General features: G+C 41.7%; 1 protein-coding gene across 1 annotated transcript in view; it reads right to left on the bottom strand.

Annotated features, from left to right (window-relative positions):
• Window positions 1-22,938, bottom strand: part of ctnnd2a (catenin (cadherin-associated protein), delta 2a) — a gene marked incomplete at both ends in the record, with an annotated part of 625,519 nt that overhangs the window by 353,508 nt on the left and 249,073 nt on the right. The window contains one exon of the mRNA XM_080752281.1: window positions 5,152-5,218. Coding sequence (XP_080608407.1) covers window positions 5,152-5,218 — 67 coding nt within the window. The remainder of the gene's footprint in view (window positions 1-5,151; window positions 5,219-22,938) is intronic.

Here is a 22,938-nt window from a genome sequence, read left to right as displayed (position 1 = left end):
GCGTCACGATGCGACGCATTGTGAGCTTGTATAGCTCGGCCGTTTTCAATACAAAAATCACACCTAGTACGAAGTGAGTGGTGCTATCTATGAATTAATTTCATCAAGGGTCCCACTAGCCAATCACAGCGCGTCCTGCAAAGTTTGGCCAATGGGACCCTGGCGTACAACAAACTTTGAGCCCTGAGAATTTTGTTAGCGTGTTTTTCCCAGTTTTTGACCGAACAACACACTTTGAGGCGTTTGTGCCAGGGTGTAGTCCATATCTAGGCCTGATGTAGTCGTGCTTCACTTAAGCCTATACATTGTTTTACGTGTTTTCCCATTTGTTTTTTGACCGGACAAAGCCAGATGTTGGAGCTATAGCTCCTGTTCCAGGAGTACCGCTCAAAAATATTTGTATTCATTTTGAAAACTTGGGAAATGGAACATTCAGCGTACTTTTACTTTTGGTACTTTACATGTAAGTACACTTTGGAGCCAATACTTTTGCACTTTTAAATTCATTTTAAAAGTACATTTTGAGTGAATTCCATTAGTACTTCTTCCGCCACTGATTCCAAGATTATCAGCAATAGATAGCACTGGAAACCACCGATCACTTGACAGAAATTGAAAATATAGGAAACTGTCGCTGCCTTTGCCAAGTTGCCAACAGAGATGGCTGGCCTCGTGATACAGCATGATTATCACAGGAGGGAACCAATCTCAGTGCCCACTCTAACCCTATTAAAAAGCTATTATGCATTCCCGGCATTCAAAGCTAAAGGCATAATGGACATTACTAGATCTTAAATAGCTGTAATCATGTTGTCGCTCACATCCCTGTAAGGCTTTTAGTGCGGCTGAAAAGACAAAACATTTATTCACACGTTGTCTACCAAAGTTACTTAAGCACTTCTACAAGTTTGAATTATTTGACCAGGCTGAGAATCGTCACCTGAGTGTGTGCATGTGCAGGCGTGTGTGTGTGTGTGTGTGTGTGTGTGTGTGTGTGTGTGTGTGTGTGTGTGTGTGTGTGTGTGTGTGTGTGTGTGTGTGTGTGTGTGTGACGTGTGTGCCTTCTGCAAAAAGGCCTACTGGTTTTACAAGTTTTAAATCATTCATCGTAATACAAATGCTAATCTAAGTGTGAGTGGGATTTAACGCTTTCGCATTAAATCTAGCGAGATGACAGGGGATGGAGAATTACTAACGGTAATATTTTGATGGTGTCTGCCACACCCCTGCCTTGTGTTCAACAAATCTGGCTATCCAAGACAACTTGATCTGTGCCTTAACCAGGAGATCCAAAGGGATGAGCTGCTATATGAGAAGGCATTACAGCAGCAGCAGTTATGTCTATGGGTCAGACAGGGCTGTGTCAATTCTTCATTTCAACAAGCAGCCAATAACAGAATGTACAGTAAGCTAGTGGTTCTCAAACATTCATGCATGCTGTGGGACACACGCACATGACATGTCTTTGTTTACTTAATTTGATTAGTACAGAGACGCATATCGAATGCATACAATCTATAGGTGAAAGAAGAAATAACCAGTGGTGTAAAGTAACAAAGTACATTTACTTAAGTACTGTACTTAAGTACAGTTTTGAGGTATTTGTACTTTACTTGAGTATTTCCAATTTTCAATACTTGTACTTCTACTCCACTACATCTCGGATCCAAATATTGTACTTTTACTCCACTGCATTTATTTGAAAACTTTAGTTACTAGTTACTCTTCAGATATAAATTATAAGATTATAACACATAGATAAACCACTTTAGCTCTGTTTTATACCTTGGCTATTTGAAAATAGACGATCTATAAGCTCACAACGCGTCGCATCGCGACGTGTTGTGAGCTTGTAGATGTGCTATTTTCAAACATTAGTACTTTTACTTTTGGTACATTTTGGTATATTTTGATGCCAATAATTTCTTACTTTTACTCAAGTACATTTTGAATTCTGGACTTCTACTTGTAACGGAGTACATCTACAATGCAGTATTGATACTTTTACTTAAGTATAAAATGTGAGTACTTTTTCCACCACTGGAAATAACTAGAAAGGTGTGGTGGCACTGACACGAGTCGCGAGGAAATTAATTCCGTCTTAATTACCAAGACGGTTCTGCTTCATGTGTGAAGCCATTTGCACACTTGTAATTCATGGGTTTATACTAAAAATTTCTGTTTTGCCATTTATACTAGTAAGACGCAGTGTTAATTTTGTTGACTAAGACTAAGACTAAAGACTAAGTCGACTAAGACTAAACTAAAACAATTTCAGACACAAACAGAGAGAGACACACACAGATGGGCGGTGGAAGTGTCAGAAATCAAATGTGCCACTGCACAGAGACAGAGAGGCACAGACACACAGACATAGAATTTACCAATCCCTGATGTCATCAATATCAAGCCCATATATGGACATATTGTCAGTCTCATGTGATCTATGACGTCGGACATCTGTGATGTCAGACGTCATAGATGTCATATATGGAGCGTGACATGAGGCGTGACTGACTGACATGAGCTGTCCGTTTTCATACTGACTGCAACCTGGCGGTCGCAATTAGATATTGTGATGTCACTTCTGTCTGATTGGACATTATATTGTCTAATCACAAAAGGGACAGAAAATGGACTTATGGGGTCAGGGACATGCTGGGCCCCTGATTCAGCCCGGGTAAAAGAGTTGGAGAGGCCCTCATTGCGCGCTATAGAGAGAGATCTCTCTCCATAGCGCTGCTGCTACTCTAAGATTTGCCATTTCAGATCATGACAAGTGACAAGCCAGAGGGTCAATTACATGAGTTATATTTCGTTGTTGTCGGGTGGAAACCTTGTATGTCCAAAACCGTTTGTTTTGTATTTATCATTTAAAAAATGATTTAAACTAGTGAAAACAGCTGATCTACAAGCACACAACGCCTCGCACCGCGAGGCGTTGTGTGCTTGTAGATCTGCTGTTTTCGCTACTTTTGTGCGACGGCCTTGAATGATGAAGCAGGGCTTTGCTTTGCCCGACAGTGACGATTGCCCGACAGTGACGATTTACTTTATTGGCCACCCTGCCCCCAAAATGGAATGAAGGCCGACATTTTTCTTTTTTTCCCCCTAATGGCCGGCCTGGACCGGCCGTTCGGGAGTTGTCCCGCTTTTCCCAATGGCCAGCACGTCCCTGTATGGGGTTACAGAAAAGATAACAAAAAACGCCCATTGAACTCAATGAACAAAAAAGGGTTAACAAAAAACTGGTTTACTTTAGCTGGCATAAAGGTTCTCGGACCTAGAAGCTATAGTATAGCAACCACACTAAAGCCCCTTTTCGACTGCAGCTTTAGCACCACACTACACTACACCGCACCACACTGCACCACATAAAAATATCAGCGGCTTCTCCCTTTATCATCCCATTACTTGGGCTCTTATCACTTCTTATCAACCCATTGCAATGGGCTAGGAGGGCCATGCTCTGCCTACTGAGTCAGTCAGAGTGCTAATATTTACACTTTTACTATCTCCCCAGTGGGAGTCAGAGTGCTAATATTTACACTTTTACTATCTCCCCAGTGGGAGGCGAACCCGGGTCTTGGTTTTAGTAGCCACCCTGCTCTACTCACTGAGCTACCAAGTGGCTGACCAAATACTTTTTTTTGGTGCTTTTATCTTTTATCTCTAACTCTAACCCTAACCCTAAACCTAACCCTAACCCTAACCCTAACCCTAACCCCTAACCCTAACCCTAACCCTAACCCTAACCCTAACCTCAGTAAAACTATGGCTAAATCTAAAGCAAATCCTAATTTCCATCATGGATCCTGTGGAGTGAGCTGTAGTGTTGGGTGGCTGGGGAACACAAGGTTATGGGTTCGATTCCTACTCAATTCCCTTTTCTTCTTCTTTTTTCTTTTCTTTGACCACTAGAGGATGCAATTGCATCCCTTTTCTTCTTCTTTTTTCTTTTCTTTGACCACTAGAGGGTGCAATTGTGTCAGCAGTCTGCAGAGCATGGCCCTTCTGGCCCCATTCCTATGGGCTGATAATACATGATAACTGGCCATTGTATAACATGATAACATCAGAAGCGGGTGCAAATATCTACATTTTCCATTACACAAAAGTACCGCTATTGGTAAGAAACAAATTGACCCTTTTAATTGTAATTATAACACAATATAAATTTGTATTACAACTATCCTAATTTTAATACACCATAATGGATTATAACTGTGATTATAATCAACTATAAAGTATTAATGCATTACTATGATACCTATAATACACTCTAATAGATTATAATAGTGGTTATAACACAATATAATCTATTATCATGTATTACAACAATATCCTGGTGGTCTAAATGAAAAGTCAGTGAGTGATCATTATGTTATCATATGTGTTTGGCCCTGTTTGGCATAGCTCAGACCTACTCTGGATTGGATACTTTTTAGTACCACGTTTAGTACCGCTTTCACACCACTCTACCCAGGTCCTTGTAGTGGAAAGCCTGGAACAAGTGGGCGGTGTGGAGTGGTGTGGTGTTGGGCCATGTCAGTGGAAAAGGGGCTTAATAATAATAATAGTATTTACCTACTTACTCCCGTGGGGGAAATTCATTCAACCAAAGTGATCGCTGCCTACAGTGAGGCGTGGAGAAGTTAGGGGTTAAGTGTCTTTCTCAAGGACACTTTGACCGGTCCTATTTGACACGTTGCTGAAAACTCAACCCTCTGATTTGAATTCTCTTCCCGCACTAACTCCACTAATGCATTAAACATGGGTCCAGTTCAACTATTCCCCTAGTTTTCCCCACAGGAAGAGACCTCCCTCTCAGATCTCCTGGAGGATCCCCGGCTGTCACCGGACTGCACGTTGAGAACCCCCTTTGATCTCAGGTAGCCCTGGGAGAGGACAGGGAAAAAGACGAAGACGACGCTCCGACGGTGCAGGACTCTTATTCCCATTCCCCTAGCTGTCTGTCATACGCTGGCCCCATGTCATCTTTAAGTACAGTACCTTTCATGCTACGTCACGCTAATGCATTGTGAAGAACATCTACCTCCAGGGAAGGACGAAGATGTGAAAGAGAGAAAAAAAAGATAAAAGACCAGGATGGATGGACGAGGTGGTTGGGTTTGTGTGTGGGGACCTTACCTGACCCTGCTCCACTTTGCTGCTGCTGCTGCTGTTGTTGCTGGGCCGCTGCCCTGCTAGAGGTCACCTGAAGACAAGAGGAGAGAGAGAGAGATGATGGGAGAGATCAGTGCTGAAAAGAAACAAAAATGGCCTATGTGGGGAGTTGCGTCGTCATGAGCAAGGAATCCGGGGGAAAGATACTTTTGATTTTACGTCCTAGGTTAGAGACTTATTCTTTTCATAGGCCAATTGTGTTGCCCAGAGGACAATTCTGTGTAAACTCGTAGCTAATCAGGAAGCTGCATCCGGTGACATCATTCAATGGGGAAACCCTTGAAAAACACAGAGTGACGTCACCATTTTGTTCTGGGTAAACTCATAGCCAATCAAGAAGCAGTACTCTCGGTGACGTCACCACTATAGAGGAAGCCCATTGAGTTCAATGGAGGAGTGGTCCAATCTTGAGGGTTGGTCGAGCTTCATTTTGGCTATCCAGTCTTTATTTAGGCAAGCACACTTGCAATTATCCAGAATTGCATTTCTAGTTTTTGACTCGGTGAAAGCCGCTTCCAAGGTGAGGCTTTGTCTGTCCCGTACCTGTCCCGTGCATCTCTGCGCTGTGATTGGTTAGTTTTGTCTGTCCCGTACATGTCCCGTGCATGTCCAGAATGAAGAATTGAGGATTGGCCAAGCTTCACATGACAATTTGGCTCTCCAGACAAATTGTCTGAATTCATTCATTCAGAACTAGAACTAAAGCACATAGAAAGTATAGATCACAGAATGTATAGATCTAGAACACATAGAATACAAATTCACCGCTTCACTTCGAACCGAGGTTTGATTTTTATCTACAAGCCCACAATTTGTAACCCATTTTTCACCCAGTACCAATTGCCTAAGCTGTAATCTTGGGCGCTACTCTCCCTCTGCCAACATGGGGAGGGCCCTGAACTGATCTCATGCTTCCTTCAGTGCATGAGAAATGAGCAGTCGGCTTCTTATCACCTGACAGGGGGAGTTTTCCCGTTAGGACATAGCGTGTGGAAGGAACACGTTATTCCAACCAGTTCCTTTCGCCTCCATCAGGCGCCCCAGCTGGCCAGGGGGAGGAAGTACAGCGACCAGGATTACTGCATGTTTTTTGTGAGGGTACCTACCCTAGGGGACACGGGGAGAACAAGCAAACTCCACACAGAAAGGCCCTTTGCCCAACCATACCCAGGGTATGGGCACTGATGACGCGGAGGAGCGAACACACACCCAGCGCCCACAGCGAGCCCGGTGGGAATCAAACCAGGTTCTTCCCTGGCCTATTGGGAGTATGGGTGCACAGATTTACACTGATCAGTCCAACGGTGCCAGATATTAACTTTTTTTAAGTCACACACATGGACGGACAGGAGCAAAAACATAATCATAAAAAAAACATAAAAAGATAGGGAAGAAAGACAGTCTGGCCAGGCCATCTGGTGTGCACATTCAACACATGGCCCTGCATGAAAACCTTGAAAGGTTTTCTGACTTGTAAAGGCTTCATAAAAGAAGCTGAAATTACTTCCTATCATTTACATGTTGGCCCCTTGCTTAGAAAAGAAAGTTGAATATCTTTTACATCTGTCCTTACTTCAACTGCGACACTCCGCCACACTATAGCATGCATTATTCATGCCATAAAAACCTTATTAAATCAGACAAATGTGTTGGGACAATGCCCTTAATGTCTTCTTTGCTGTTAACTCATCCACAATGTGATACAGATTCTCATTTTGTGAGAATGATGTATGAGCCAAAAGACTAGACTATAACCTTTTAGTCGTTACTCTTTTAGCGCTCCCTTTCTAAACGATATTACACAAGCAGTGACGGCGGCGATGAATTGTCCCGTCCCCTTCACTGTTCCAGTGCATACATTTTCAGCTCTATTTCCCCCAATTCATTACAGGCAAAAACACACAGTCATATCCGAACCTCAAACCCAATGACTTTACTCATCACCCATTTTAAGTAAATGTGTAGAACAGCTTTAACTAACCACATTTACTCTAGTACTGTACTTGAGTACAATTTTGGGGTACTTTTACTTTACTTCAGCACGTACATTTGTTGATACTTAACTCTATAACTGCCATAGTTAAAACATGGTCAGTGATTTCGAGCGTTTTTATTAACTTTGAAGATCTACAGAATAATTTTCCAACGTGGATGTAAACAAAGGAGGCAACGTTGGAAAGAAAAATAACATTGTGATCGCGATCATCCATTCTGAAGCAGAGTCCTGCACGGGACCAATTTTGACACCCCGTGCCTGCCCCGCCCGTCAATAATCAGAACCGCCCATCTACCCGCGAAAGATTACATGCACTAAAGTAAATAGCCTACAGATGTGCATGCGTGCTTCCAAATGGCGCGCACTCGATCTGCCCCACACGCAGCCCTCAGTGTTTGCTATGAGAACATAGGCTAACGCAGTTATATAGCCAACACGCGACGCAATTATTACATTTATATTAGCCAACATAAACGCCAGGTTGGCTGCCACTCTTAGTTCTTTAAGATAGCCTTTTAAACCAGACTTCCTATGAAAACATAGGACGCACTCCACGCAGCAGTGAAGAACATACGTGTTACTTTGTTTATATTCGTGCTGTGGTTAATGTATGTTGTGTGCGTCCTGCCGCTCACTGTGGAATGACGTTGTTTGGGTGTAAACTGTCCAGTTTAGTCCCATACCGCCCGTCCCCGTACCCGCGAACTTATAATAGTATATTTTCTGCCCGTTTTCACCCGTCAAACGCGGGTACCCATCAGATATCCGTGGGTACCCGGCCCGTTGCAGGACTGTTCTGAAGTTAGGGACAATAGAAAAAAAGCTTGTTTCGACCAAAAACCCACTCAGGCCCTCCATCTTCAGACGGGGGTCCGTGTTAAAATACATATCAATGGGGCATTGGGGAGTCCTTGGAACAAATTTGAGAGCCACTAGCTTTAAGTAGCTGTACTTCTTTCTACCTCTGCATAGACACATCTGCCATGCTATCTGGGGGATAGCATGACATCAATGGTGATAAAAAAAAGTACATCAAAGAACGAGATTCCTGGGCAGAATGTCCGCTTTTATCAACGAGAGTTCCCTCAGGACTCTTGCTGGAGCCCTCATTCAGTCTCTCTATGACTATGCCTGCACCTCCCGGTACTCCAACACCCAAACTCCAAACCTCCCAAAACAAACTGATTCGACTACTTCTTAACCTGGGGCCCATGTCCCACGTTTCTCCCACACAATTTGCTAGCCTAGGGTGGCTCAATGTAGACGACAGGGTTAAACAACTAAAAATGGGATTGACATTCAAAATAGTCAATGCAAATCGGCCCTCCATCCCCACAGTACCTGCGTATCTGACCAAACACCTCCAAAAAGTTAGGGACACCCACAGCTACAACACCAGAGGGAGTGCACACAATGATCTGATAATACAAACACATAGCACAATATGGGTAAATTCTCCTTCGACAATACTGCCACTCAAGTGTGGAATTCCTTGACTATTTCCCATAAGACATGTAGCTCGCTGGGCTCCTTCAAGGCTGCCCTGAAAATCCACCTTTCAGGAGGCTAGAGGCGAAGGTAGTCATCACTCCTCCCAGTGAACACCCACCCCCCATTTATTATTATATTTTTTATTTATATTTTTTATATTTTATAATTGCATTGAATGTAGTTCTTTACTCTGTACGTATACTGATCTTTAATAATTGCATTAAATGTTGTTCTTGTTACTATTTGCATTGAATTGAATGTTAAGGACTTCCAACGTAAACAAAGCCGTAAAAGGTCTTATTTGGGATGTTTCTTTTTGGGCAGGATGTTTAACCGGCCTGTGCTGCACTGCATATATTTGTGTTGTCTGTACTTGTCATGTTAATCATGATTGTCTAAATAAATGATTCAATCAATCAATCAATCAATCAATCAATCAATCAATCAATCAATCAATGCAATAACCTTCCTCATCAGTGTTCTGATGTGCAGGGCACTATACAAGTGTGTGAAATGGCTATAGGGCTACCAACTACCTGACAATCAAATAGGGGACACCGGCCAGGCGTCCCTTATTTCTAAGAAAAATCGCACCAGTGCGAAGTGAGCGGTGCAAACACAACACATGTATCTCCTTGTATGGGCCGTTCTGTCCGTGACATCAGTTACTGTATGTGTATGAGCACCCATGTCCATATATGGAGACGCGTGCTCATACATATCTTGGCTAATACACACAAAGTGAAATGTAGGAGCGCCTGGAGCGGTTTGTACTGCAAAAAAATCGCACCCGTGCGAAGTGAGCGGTGCAAACTAATTCCTGCGCGAATCAGTGTTGATAGGCATGCATGGCAATATTGTTTTTGTTGTGTATGATGTCAGTCTAGAGGTCTGCTCAGACTATATAAGTCTTTATCGTCATTTCTCATAAGTTAGTTGACCAAGCTATGGATTGTAACTTGTAGGAGTGTCATAGTGTAATGATAAGTGATCTTATTTACCTCCAGAGAGGCCTCCAGAGAGGCGAGAAGAGGCCAGAAGATGAATATTTTAGTTTTTCAAAGTCTGTTCATTTGTATTTTAAACTTGTATTAGCTGCCTATCATTTATAACCTGTAAGATTTTCCACAGTCTGTCTAAAAGTGTGGTTATTTTATCGCTTATAAGTGATATTCATCTAATACAATTTTGAAATTCAAGGTTAGCACCGCTCAATAATTTTTCATGACGTATTTTACGCGGCCTAAACGCGTTATGACGTATTTTAACGTATTCTACGCGGCCTAAACGCGTTATGACGTATTTTACGCGGCCTAAACACGTTCTAAATCAGGGTTAACCAATCGGGTGCCTCTGTGACTATGACATCATGGACAGATCAACAGAATCGAAGTGTTTCATTGGTCTAGCGAACTCATGTCATCATCATTTGTGACATCATAGTTTTGGTAAAAAAAAAGCGGTCTATAGGAGCGGTTAGCACCGCTCAAAAAAGATAAAATCTCACGGTATACTGGATATTTATGTACAGTTTGTGTGTATTATAAGGGAAATATGGAGCTTTCTGCTGGAAATGTTGCCCCCGCGACCCAACTCAGGATAAGCGGTTCAAGAGGGATGCATGGATTAACCACCTGAACCCCAGGTCCCAGCATCCATATTCTGCGTGGGGAGCATTAGCCAAAAACAGTGTGTGGTCCAATGCAGGACTGAGGACTGAGATCCAGTTAACTAAGCCTAGAGGTTTTCTCAGAGTTTTTTCATCTCACTCACTTCACTTTTTCTGCTGACCTCACTCAGCAACGAAATAAACAGAAAAAAAAGCAACAAAATAAACAGGGAAAAAAAAAAGAAAAAAAAAACAATTCACAGGAAGCAAGCAATGATCACCCTATGATGTGCACTGCAATATAGTTTCAAATGCAATACATTGCAGGCGTAAAACAAAATAAGAAGACCCGTGTGACATGTGTGATCTGGGCAGCTTGCCCCAGGATATGTGCCAATCTCAACAGGAAACAACGGCATGTACCGTTTATCTTTTGTGAACTTATTAGATGTGTGTCATCGATTGATTCCCAATACCCAAAGTGTGCCCCTCGTCAGTTCAATAAGGCACAGCGTCTTTTAGTTTTCCAAAATAAGGGACGATTCCTCATTTCAAGGGACGGCTGGCAACACTTGTCACATTATCACATGCTGGCCCACGGTCTTGATGTATTCCAGCCGCATCCACGGAGACCGCCAGGGAGCATATGTTAACCTTCCACTGAGCTGTGAGGAGAAGGGCTCTTAAGGTGATCCTATAATATATAACAGCCACTCAACACAACTGTGTAAGGTGAAACAGGGCCGTGTTATGTAAGTGTGTGGGCGCACACACACACACACACACACACACACACACACACACACACACACACACACACACACACACACACACACACACACACACACACACACACACACAGGCACGCACGCACACAAACACACACACACACACAAAGCCACTCTTGGACCAAACTTGTGTTAATATACCCAATTTCCTCGCCTGTTATAGAGTCACTTCTGCGATAATTTCCAGCATTTTACAGTCGGTTTAATTCAAAGCCGGAAACTGTGCGTGTGTGTGTGTAAGCAAGAATACATATTGTACGCTGTCGGGTGGAAAGCATGCTCCGCTGGATCCGCTGTAGTTATTAATTAGTCAAAAGCTCTTGTGAATACTTTTCATTGGTCTCATTGGTTCAATATTCACAAAGTGTTCTTGCAGGTATGCATGTTATATTTTTGGTCTTCGCTTTGATGTAACTTGTGCAGCACTTTGGTCGATTAGACTTTTGTTAAAGGTGCTATATAAATACAGTTGATTGATTGATTGATTGATTGATTGATTGATTGATTGATTGAACGAACAAACAAACCCATACCCACTTTACCCATTAAATGGGCCCAACCATGCTTTTAAATATATCTATTTTATATAAATATTGGTCCATAATACGGGTTTTAGCCTAAAGATTAGGATGGTACCATGATGAGAACCATGTAGAGTCAATCCAATTAAAGACAATTTTAGTATCCCTTTCCCATGGTTCCACCTCATATCCACAAGTTTCCCCGGGAGTTTACTGGAGACTATCAGGACCAAACTTCCGGGTTTAACAGCAGACATACAAGCTCACGTCGCGTCGCAGATGCAACCCGTTGTGAGCTTGTAAATCGGCGGCGGAAGCTCGGTGCAGACGTCTGCGCAATGCACTATGGGGCGTTGGAAACTCGTGGATATATAGTCTCAATAGAATATAGCCTCCCAAAAAGTACGGCTCCCTTCTCGAAGGGGGCCAATAGGAAATGAGCAAGCAAGGGGCCAATTTCAAAAGAGTACCGTTCAGAGACGCCCATTCAGAAAATCAATGAAATGGAAGGCAAGGCTTAGAGTTAATGAATGGAGTTTTTTTGGGGGGGTGGAAGAGACACTGGGAAGACCAAAAAACAAGAAAAAAAATGAAAAATGTGAAATTCATGGTGGGGCCCCTTTAAGCAAGCAAATATTTACATCAATGTGGGGGTCCTCTGCACCAAAAGGCATTGGTAGAATTGTCCTCAGGTCTTAATGGGTAAAACAAAACATGAAAAAAGTGAAGATATGGACTCACTCGGACACTTTTTTTTTTACTCTGGGAGCCAGCAAGAGCCGTTGGCCGCCGCGTCCACGTCTCTCCAGCAAGAGCCGTTGGCCGCCGCGTCCACGTCCATGGACGCGGCCGTGGACGCGTCCATGGACGCGGACGACGCAAACGGCCGGCCGTCCCGGCCGTGGACGCGGCCGTGGACGAGGCCGTGGACGCAGACGGCCGGGGACGCGGCCGTGGACGAGGCCGCGGACGTGGACGCAAACGGCCGGCCGTGGACGAGTCCATGGACGAGGCCACGAAAAAAAGGCAGCGAAAAAAGAAAAAAAAAGTGTCTATTGTATGTATTTTTTGATGGAGAATTCAAATATGACCTTCTTTTTTGCATAGGACAACTCTAACCTGCATCAATTGGTATTTTATAATTGCCAATTGTACCCTATCCATCTGAAAAACAAATTGGATGTCTATTGTATGTATTTTTTGATGGAGAATTCAAATATTACCTTCTTTTTGGGATAGGACAACTCTAACCTGCATCAATTGGTATTTTATAATTGCCAATTGTACCCTATCCATCTCAAAAACAAATTGGATGTCTATTGTATGTATTTTTTGATGGGGAATTCAAATGTTACCTTCTTTTTTAGATAGGACAACTCTAACCTGCATCAATTGGTGCATCAACCTACTATCTATCTATCTATCTATCTATCTATCTATCCATCTATCCATCTATCCATCTATCTATCCATCTATTTATTTATACTTCACCTTTAGTCCAGAAGAGAGTTCAGCATCAGGAACTTGCACACATGTAACTGTGTCATGACTGTGTCATGGAGCTAAAACAGGGCTATGTTAAATACTCAAAATGACTCTGATGGACCAATCAGGGTGGTGGTGGGGGGAGGGATCAACAATAGACAGAAACTGGATAATGCTTTGTTAACTGTCCCACCTAAGTCCCTGCTAGTCTGAACAAACATCACCTTCCCTCTCATAACACTACTACTACTACATTTATATAAAGCTGCTCTTGCATTTGAATTCAAGTCTGACACAAGTTAAGGTTAACTTAGGTAGTATTTCATTTTGCTGGCTTTTAGGGTCTGTGTGTGAGTGTGTAGGCTCACAAATTATTATAATTGTCATTAAGTGACTCTATCTATCTATCTATCTATCTATCTATCTATCTATCCATCTATCCATCTATCCATCTATTTATTTATACTTACTGTTTACATTTTCTATAAATATTTATTTCTATATAAAACTCAGTTGTGTGGAGTTATTGTGTGCCTTTTCTTGTAGCTAAAGAGTCCATTTGTTCACTAGACATTAAGTCAAGGTTACTATTTTGAGTTGAAGCTAAGTGTTTTATTGCTTTGTGGTTTAACATGATTTAAAAGGCAAATTCATTGTTATGGTTACTTTAGAAGACTGCTTTTGCATTCATGAGTTAAAAAGAGAGCCAAGCTAATTTAAAGAGTTAAGTTAAAGGAACACAAAACATGACCTAACTCGCTGCCATTGGACAGACAGTTACAACATAGGCCTACTCTTATCTTTCACAGAACAGACAATTATCATTTGTTTTATCTATTTGAGACTATGTAGCTGCTCTATGGGAAATAGAGCATTATATCAGCCTATTCAATTGATAATGACCAATGGGTGCCAGTTTCTAAGTAGTTAACCATATTAACATAACAATATATGTGGCCTAGACATGGATATTGCCCAATCAACTCGTAATCTACAGAAATGTCCACCACATCACACAGTATAAAACTTAGTAGGCTCAGTGGATTCACCTATGTTAAATCATGTCAGGTTAGTTTGGTTCAAGGTTCAAGTATAATAATTTATGAGACAAAAATGTAAACAGCACAAATGTACAATCACATCTCGGCTAGAATGATAACATAAAGTCCTGACTACTCCTTGTTATTGTGGTCCTAAATACTACAATGATTAGTTTGGATGCATTGCTTCTATCATGTCCAATTAAAAATAAATACATTACATACATACAGAAATCTGCCTTCTCCTGTATTGTATTAGTGACATTCATTATAAATAGTAAAATAACAGGACAGAGCAAAAAAGGCCTCTGTTGTGTCTTTATCTGATCACATGCAATCAGACACTCACACTGCACAGCAATATATAAACTTTATTACAGGCTCAAGGCCCACAGGGTAAGAAGACAATACATTACAAAGATAATAATTAAAAAAAACAACAACAGAGAGTACATTCACAAAGCCCCACCGGAGCTAAAGAGGCACTCATGCCAGTGTCCTCTAACGGTAGACGTGTACCTGACAGAGCTTTCCCCACATTGGTTACAGATATAAGGTTTCTCTCCGGTGTGAATTTGTTGGTGTATTTTGATATGTTCCAGTCTAGGAAAGCTCTTTCCACACTGGTCACAGCAATAAGGTTTCTTTCCAGTGTGATTTTTCTGGTGTGCTTTGAGATGATGCATATCACTGAACCTTTTCTCACACTGGACACAGCAGTATATGGCTTCTCACCAGTGTGGATTTTCAGGTGTCTTTTCAGAGCCGTCTTCAGAGTGAACCTTTTCCCACATTGGTGACAGCAGTAAGGTCTCTCTCAAGTGTGAATCTTCTTGTGTTGTACGAGGCTAGATTTTACAGTGAAACGTTTGCCACAGTGTTCACAGCAGTAAGGCTTTTCTTCGGTGTGAAATCTCTGGTGTACTTTCAGAGCAGCCATTAAACTGAACTTTTCCCCACATTGGACACAGCTGTATGGTTTCTCTCCTGTGTGAATTCGTTCATGTATTTTGAGATAAGACAATCGAGTAAAGCTTTTCCCACACTGGTCACAGCAATAGGGCTTCTCTCTAGTGTGAATTCTCTGGTGTTCTTTTAAAATCCCCTTTTGAACAAATCTTTTCCCACACTGGTCACAACAATAAGGTTTCTCTCCAGTATGTGAACGCTTATGATCTTTTAATTGTCCAGACCGAGCAAAATACTTCCCACATTGTTCACAGCTGAATGGCTTCACTCCGGTATGAATTCTCTGGTCTACTTTGAGATAATAAATTGAGCTGAAGGCTTTTTCCACATTGGTCACAACAGCACTGTCTTGGTTTAACTGAGGACAGCACAGGACAGGGAGAGAAAACACACACCTGATAAGAGCCAGATTCACACATTGATCAGCATTTAAGTAACATCATCATTATTATTGTTGAGTCTGAAAAGAACAATACAATGTGATAGATCTTTACACATCTGACCCATAACATTATTAGCAATTCACATGGTTACTATAATAGGTGAGTCTTCTAGCTTTTTAAAAATGTAATATTTCATTAATTCTTTCTCTTACTAAGTGTAACATCCCACTTCTTAATTGTATATTATTTGGAAAGGGTTAGCAAAATGTTTGCCATAAATTCAATGCTGAGTTGCATTTGTTTTCCTACATTTTCCCCTTCAATGTATTATTACAATGTATTTACTATTTCTTACTTAGGTCTACTTAACTTTGTATTTTTACATTATTATATTGATCAACATTAACACATAGTGTGTGTTAGGTTAGGTTAGTTGCAGAGTGTCCACAACTGTCCAGAATACACTGTACATAATAGACTCCAGACTTCAAGTGAAGATGAAATCTCTAGACGGCACCAGCGGCAATTCTGATGAACGGGTGGAACCCAAAGACCATCAAGATCTCTGTAAGTCACAGACTGAGTAAGTCTCCAGATAAACTCACACACATCAAAGTGTTTAAACATTACTTTTATCATTCATGACATAATATCATGTTACTGTTACCTACATGCCTTTATATGGGGAGAACCAAGCAACTTTGACCCAGTTATGATTTTGCTTTTAATAGAAAGGAATCCCTTACATTGTTGTATGTTGAATTACTTTCTGATCTGTTTGTGTTCATTATAACAGCCACAGGAAAGATACATTGTTTCAGATTGTTCCAGAGACTGATGACAGACCCTGGATGTAGCTCTGTCAGGTACACGTCTACCATTAGTGGACACTGGCATGAGTGCCTCTTTAGCTCCGGTGGGGCTTTGTGAATGTACTCTCTGTTGTTGTTTTTTAAATTATTATCTTTGTAATGTATTGTCTTCTTACCCTGTGGGCCTTGAGCCTGTAATAAAGTTTATATATTGCTGTGCAGTGTGAGTGTCTGATTGCATGTGATCAGATAAAGACACAACAGAGGCCTTTTTTGCTCTGTCCTGTTATTTTACTATTTATAATGAATGTCACTAATACAATACAGGAGAAGGCAGATTTCTGTATGTATGTAATGTATTTATTTTTAATTGGACATGATAGAAGCAATGCATCCAAACTAATCATTGTAGTATTTAGGACCACAATAACAAGGAGTAGTCAGGACTTTATGTTATCATTCTAGCCGAGATGTGATTGTACATTTGTGCTGTTTACATTTTTGTCTCATAAATTATCATACTTGAACCTTGAACCAAACTAACCTGACATGATTTAACATAGGTGAATCCACTGAGCCTACTAAGTTTTATACTGTGTGATGTGGTGGACATTTCTGTAGATTACGAGTTGATTGGGCAATATCCATGTCTAGGCCACATATATTGTTATGTTAATATGGTTAACTACTTAGAAACTGGCACCCATTGGTCATTTTCAATTGAATAGGCTGATATAATGCTCTATTTCCCATAGAGCAGCTACATAGTCTCAAATAGATAAAACAAATGATAATTGTCTGTTCTGTGAAAGATAAGAGTAGGCCTATGTTGTAACTGTCTGTCCAATGGCAGCGAGTTAGGTCATGTTTTATGTTCCTTTAACTTAACTCTTTAAATTAGCTTGGCTCTCTTTTTAACTCATGAATGCAAAAGCAGTCTTCTAAAGTAACCATAACAATGAATTTGCCTTTTAAATCATGTTAAACCACAAAGCAATAAAACACTTAGCTTCAACTCAAAATAGTAACCTTGACTTAATGTCTAGTGAACAAATGGACTCTTTAGCTACAAGAAAAGGCACACAATAACTCCACACAACTGAGTTTTATATAGAAATAAATATTTATAGAAAATGTAAACAGTAAGTATAAATAAATAGATGGATAGATAGATAGATAGATAGATAGATAGATAGATAGATAGATAGATAGATAGATAGATAGAGTCACTTAATGACAATTATAATAATTTGTGAGCCTACACACTCACACACAGACCCTAAAACCAGCAAAATGAAATACTACCTAAGTTAACCTTAACTTGTGTCAGACTTGAATTCAAATGCAAGAGCAGCTTTATATAAATGTAGTAGTAGTAGTGTTATGAGAGGGAAGGTGATGTTTGTTCAGACTAGCAGGGACTTAGGTGGGACAGTTAACAAAGCATTATCCAGTTTCTGTCTATTGTTGATCCCTCCCCCCACCACCACCCTGATTGGTCCATCAGAGTCATTTTGAGTATTTAACATAGCCCTGTTTTAGCTCCATGACACAGTCATGACACAGTTCCATGTGTGCAAGTTCCTGATGCTGAACTCTCTTCTGGACTAAAGGTGAAGTATAAATAAATAGATGGATAGATGGATAGATGGATAGATAGATAGATAGATAGATAGATAGATAGATAGTAGGTTGATGTACCAATTGATGCAGGTTAGAGTTGTCCTATCTAGAAAAGAAGGTAACGTTTGAATTCCCCATCAAAAAATACATACAATAGACATCCAATTTGTTTTTGAGATGGATAGGGTACAATTGGCAATTATAAAATACCAATTGATGCAGGTTAGAGTTGTCCTATTCCAAAAAGAAGGTAATATTTGAATTCTCCATCAAAAAATACATACAATAGACATCCAATTTGTTTTTCAGATGGATAGGGTACAATTGGCAATTATAAAATACCAATTGATGCAGGTTAGAGTTGTCCTATGCAAAAAAGAAGGTCATATTTGAATTCTCCATCAAAAAATACATACAATAGACACCTTTTTTTTCTTTTTTCGCTGCCTTTTTTTCGCGGCCTCGTCCATGGACTCGTCCACGGCCGGCCGTTTGTGTCCACGTCCGCGGCCTCGTCCACGGCCGCGTCCCCGGCCGTCTGCGTCCACGGCAGCGGCCGCGTCCACGGCCGGGACGGCCGGCCGTTTGCGTCCGTGGACGCGGCCTCGCGTCCACGGACGTTTTTTTCGCGTCCGCGTCCATGGACGCGTCCACGGCCGCGTCCATGGACGTGGACGCGGCGGCCAGCGGCTGTCTCTCCTGGGAGCTGCCCTGAAAATGGTTGTGAGAGTCACGGGACCGCTGTGTGAGCCGGGCCATTGCGGAGAAAGATCATGGCTGCTTGGTAAACCTCTCCCAGAATAAATAAAGGTTAGCCCAGAGGATATCACATCCAATCTCCCGCTACGGCCTCAATGTCAGTTCCAGGGCAGCATTTCCCTTCTTTCTTTTTTTTCCTTTTCATGATGAGCTAAGGTTTGACGGCTGAGAACGATGGCGCCCAACGCTTCCCCAACGGTGCTTTATTCGAGGAGGGGGCGCCGCGGAGTTGGATTTATCGCCGGGCTGAACGGAGAAGCCGGTCATTTTAACTGGATCCTGTCACACGGTAAGGTGAGCGGGAAGACAAACACATTGACAGACAGGAAGAGGAAATAGCGCCGGTGGCGCGACTAGTGGGGTCATTTTCCATTTTTATCTCTGCACATATACTTGAGTTATTACCAATGCAGAGTATACGGCTGTGTGTGTGTGTGTGTGTGTGTGTGTGTGTGTGTGTGTGTGTGTGTGTGTGTGTGTGTGTGTGTGTGTGTGTGTGTGTGTGTACTGCTATATTTGTGAGGGCCAAAAATGTCACCACAACTACAAGTATAGCAGAACCTGAGAAGTTGTCATTTATGAGGACCAATCGTCCTTGTCGTTACAAAACAAACGGTTGTTTTATGGTTACATATTTTGTTATTTTGTGTTTAGGCTTGATTTATACTCAGTCGTGCGCTCCCGTTGCACACCCAAAATAGCATTATGCGCAAGCTCACACGCTTGTAGATCTGCAATTAACACCAGCACACAATTAAAGTCAGGCTATGGGGTTCGGGTTAGAAATAACACATTTTTAAAACTCATTTCCAAAAAGGACCCTCCTCAAATTGTTATGTCCTCAAAAGTATAGTAATACAGTTTTGCGTGCGTGAGTGCGTGCACATGCATTGCACGTGCGTGTGTGACCGCTGTGCTTTTATTGCGACCGCTAGGTCGCAGTTTAGTATCAAAACCTCCACCGGCCGTCCGTCCGTCGGTCGGTCACACGTCACACCTTTGCCCTGCTCATACTGTATCTCCGCATCAGTATGACATCACACTGCTGACATCAGTATGACATCACACATCCAACCATCTTAAGATACTCAGCTAGTGGGGAATGCTCTCTTCCCTGGTGAGAATTGCCCCTTTATATAGGGCTTGTTTGTGTATTGTATGACATCACGCCACATCATCAGCTGTGGACTCTGTGATGTCATCGTATCTCCATATATGGCCATCTCCGTATATGGAGATATAAGTCGTCCATGGGCTGGTGAGGTCAGACTTTGTGTGATGCGTAGGTTATCTCCATATATGGAGATTCAACATTCCAGGTGTAACTATGGCTGCCCGTATGACGTGAGGTTGTGGATATTTGTGGAGATAAGCGACCAACGGTCGCTTATCTCCCGATTAGGGAGTCTTACTGATATATGTGTATGTGAGTAGGTGTCTGGTGAGATATCCATGCATTATTTAACGCGAAGCACAACAGCCTGCAGTAAATATATAATTCCATCAGGGAGCCCCTGACTTGTGTTGAGCGTTCTCAGCATCTTCTCATGTTGAGTGTGCTGTGCACAGTGCTATCAAGACAAGAACTCACTAGACTCAAATGCATCTCGACATGCTCTGTGCTAAAGGAGAGAGATTATATACGCACATCGTGTACTTGTGCATGGCTTTTATGCTGCGTCGACACTGGCAGCAACAAACGATTGAAAGCTACAAAGTGACACAGATATCGTCGTTGTCGGGTGGAAACCTTGTATGTCCGAAACCGTTCGTTTTGTATTTATCATTTTAAAAACGATTTAAAACTAGTGAAAATAGCCAATCTACAAGCACACAATGCCTCGCATCGTGTTTTTCATATATTTTTTTTAAAACCAAACCAATTTTTTTTCCTGCCCCTGTTTTGCGATAGTTACGGTAATATTTTGGCTGGGCGGCCACTAAGTGAAGAGGGCCAATCCTTCAGTAGCACAGGCCCACAGAGTCTCTTTGACCCACTAGCTTGTCTATCATCTGAATACCGGCCTAGTAGCCCAATCACAGTCTACTGTGGCCCAGGAGTTTCACTCAAACATATAACAGCTGTTACAAACCCACAACGTGTCGCTGCCTCGAAGAGTTGTGGGCTTTAGGCCAGTCAATCTAAGCTAAAAAAGGGCCTGACCCAAAAGAAATTGCAATAGTAATCATTCAGGGTTTTTTATGATCCTTAGGGTCATCCAAAAAACATGTAAAAAGTTTTCCATTATATTCTTAGTGGATCGAGGTAAATTCAGGGGGTTCAAGTTTGGGTCCCTTCACTTACAATACAGAAAAAAAAGACAAAAAAAAAAAGTCTTCTTTAAGTAGCATGTGAGGGGTCTAACTAGGGGTTTTTCATGATTCTGAATCCATTGTAAGCATTTGTTTTGCACGAAAAAACATTCCTCGGGCTAAAAATAGACCCACAAAGGCACAAACTATGGTTTGGTGATGAGTCATCACTTTTCTGGGGTCAGCTCAGTTCTTTGGAGCCCGTTTTTTTGCCTGAGGAATGTTTTTCGTGCAAAACAAATGCTTGCAATGGATTCAGAATCATGAAAAACCCCTAGTTAGACCCCTCACATGCTACTTAAAGAAGATTTTTTTGGGGTATTTTTTTTCCTGTATTGTAAGTAACCCGGACCCAAACTTTAACCCCTTGAATTCACCTTGATCCACTAAGAATATAATGGAAAACTTTTAACATGTTTTTTGGATGCCCCTAAGGATCATAAAAAATCTTGAACCATTACTATTGCAATTTCTTTTGGGGCAAACCTCAGATTGACTGGCCTACTTGTAGATCTTCTATGTGTGGTTGTGGTGGGCCAGTCTGGGCCAAGATGCCAGGCCCGAATTTATGTCCGGCCCTGCATTGTGTGCTTGTAGATCTGCTATTTTCACTAGCTTTGTCTTGTATGATGAAGCAGGGCTTTCATTTACGGAAAAATGTATACATTTGAAACTTTTAGATACAAGGTTTCTGCCCGACATTACGATATATCTGTCACCAAGTTGCTGTTGAAGTGTTGATCAAGGGGACGAAGTACTCGACCCCCGTACTTGAGTAAGAGTACGGATACTCCCGGTCAAAAAGTACTCCCCTACAAGTAAAAGTAACTAATTCAAAATGTTACTCAAGTAAGAGTAAAGAAGTAATTGCTTTTAAATGTACTTAAGTATTCAAGAATACATGCGTTTAAAAATAGTTGAAGGTACAAGTAGAAATTTATTTTAATTGCTGTGATGTTTTCACAATGAATTTATAGGATCTGAGAACTGAGGAAACAAACAGAACTATTATAATAATTTACTTCTACATGCCTGTACAAGATGTAACAAATAACAATATAGAAACCTTGAACTAGTATGATCCCTAGATTAACATCTTGTATATATTTCTTTCTGGGGCCTTCCTAGAAATGTACTTGAGTAGTTGTACTGTAGTGTACAGTACTTAATTACACCACTGCCACTGCCAACGAGCAAGAACAATATAAAGGAAAATATAAAGCCTGGGGTTAAAAAGATTGAGTTGAAATAATGCGTTGACCTGCATGCATTACAAGCAGGAATTGTGTGGAGAGGTGATTGGAAAAGGTTAAACAACACTTGGTAGTTGTGTAGCTGCCGTTGATACCAGCCATCTACAAACGTTGTGTGTCTCTTTGCATCATGATGTCGCTGCATGGCTTCCATTGAAAGGGAATTCTAGCAGGGGTGTCGCACCAAGTTCTGGGCCCTGGGTACAAGGATTCACTGCGGGCCCCCATGAATGTTCTTCATAGGGGGAGGGGGTCTAACCCATTTAGACTGGGAACGCATTATTTTGTGCTTTAACCAGGACTGGAATCTCATCATTTTAGGTGCAAGGCCACTTGGCCTTTGGTGTGGTCCATTTTTTGGCAGGAAGGCCATCAAATAAAACAAGATTTTAGATGCAGTAAATGATGGTATTTACAATCTGATCCATGCTCAGCCCTGCACCAATCAAAGTCACTGGATTGGTTTTAAGATGGGGACTCGGGGGAGTTAAGATTTCAGAATCTCAACAAAAGACACAATATGTGTCTACTGTCTACATATTGACAAGACAGAGACAGAGGAAAAAGTGGTACAGTCAGCTGGGGCATTAAGGCCAGTGTGGCCTCAGGGCATGCCATTTTTTGGAGGGGCACAAGGCCAAACAGGGGGGCAACGGCGGCCATGGCCTTCATGGCCTCCATGAAATTCCTGCCCCGGCTTTAACTATTG

This window comes from Nannobrachium achirus (assembly GCF_963921795.1).
Source record: "Nannobrachium achirus genome assembly, chromosome: 21".
NCBI lineage: Eukaryota > Metazoa > Chordata > Actinopteri > Myctophiformes > Myctophidae > Nannobrachium > Nannobrachium achirus.
This window is presented reverse-complemented; position numbering and strand designations above follow the sequence as displayed.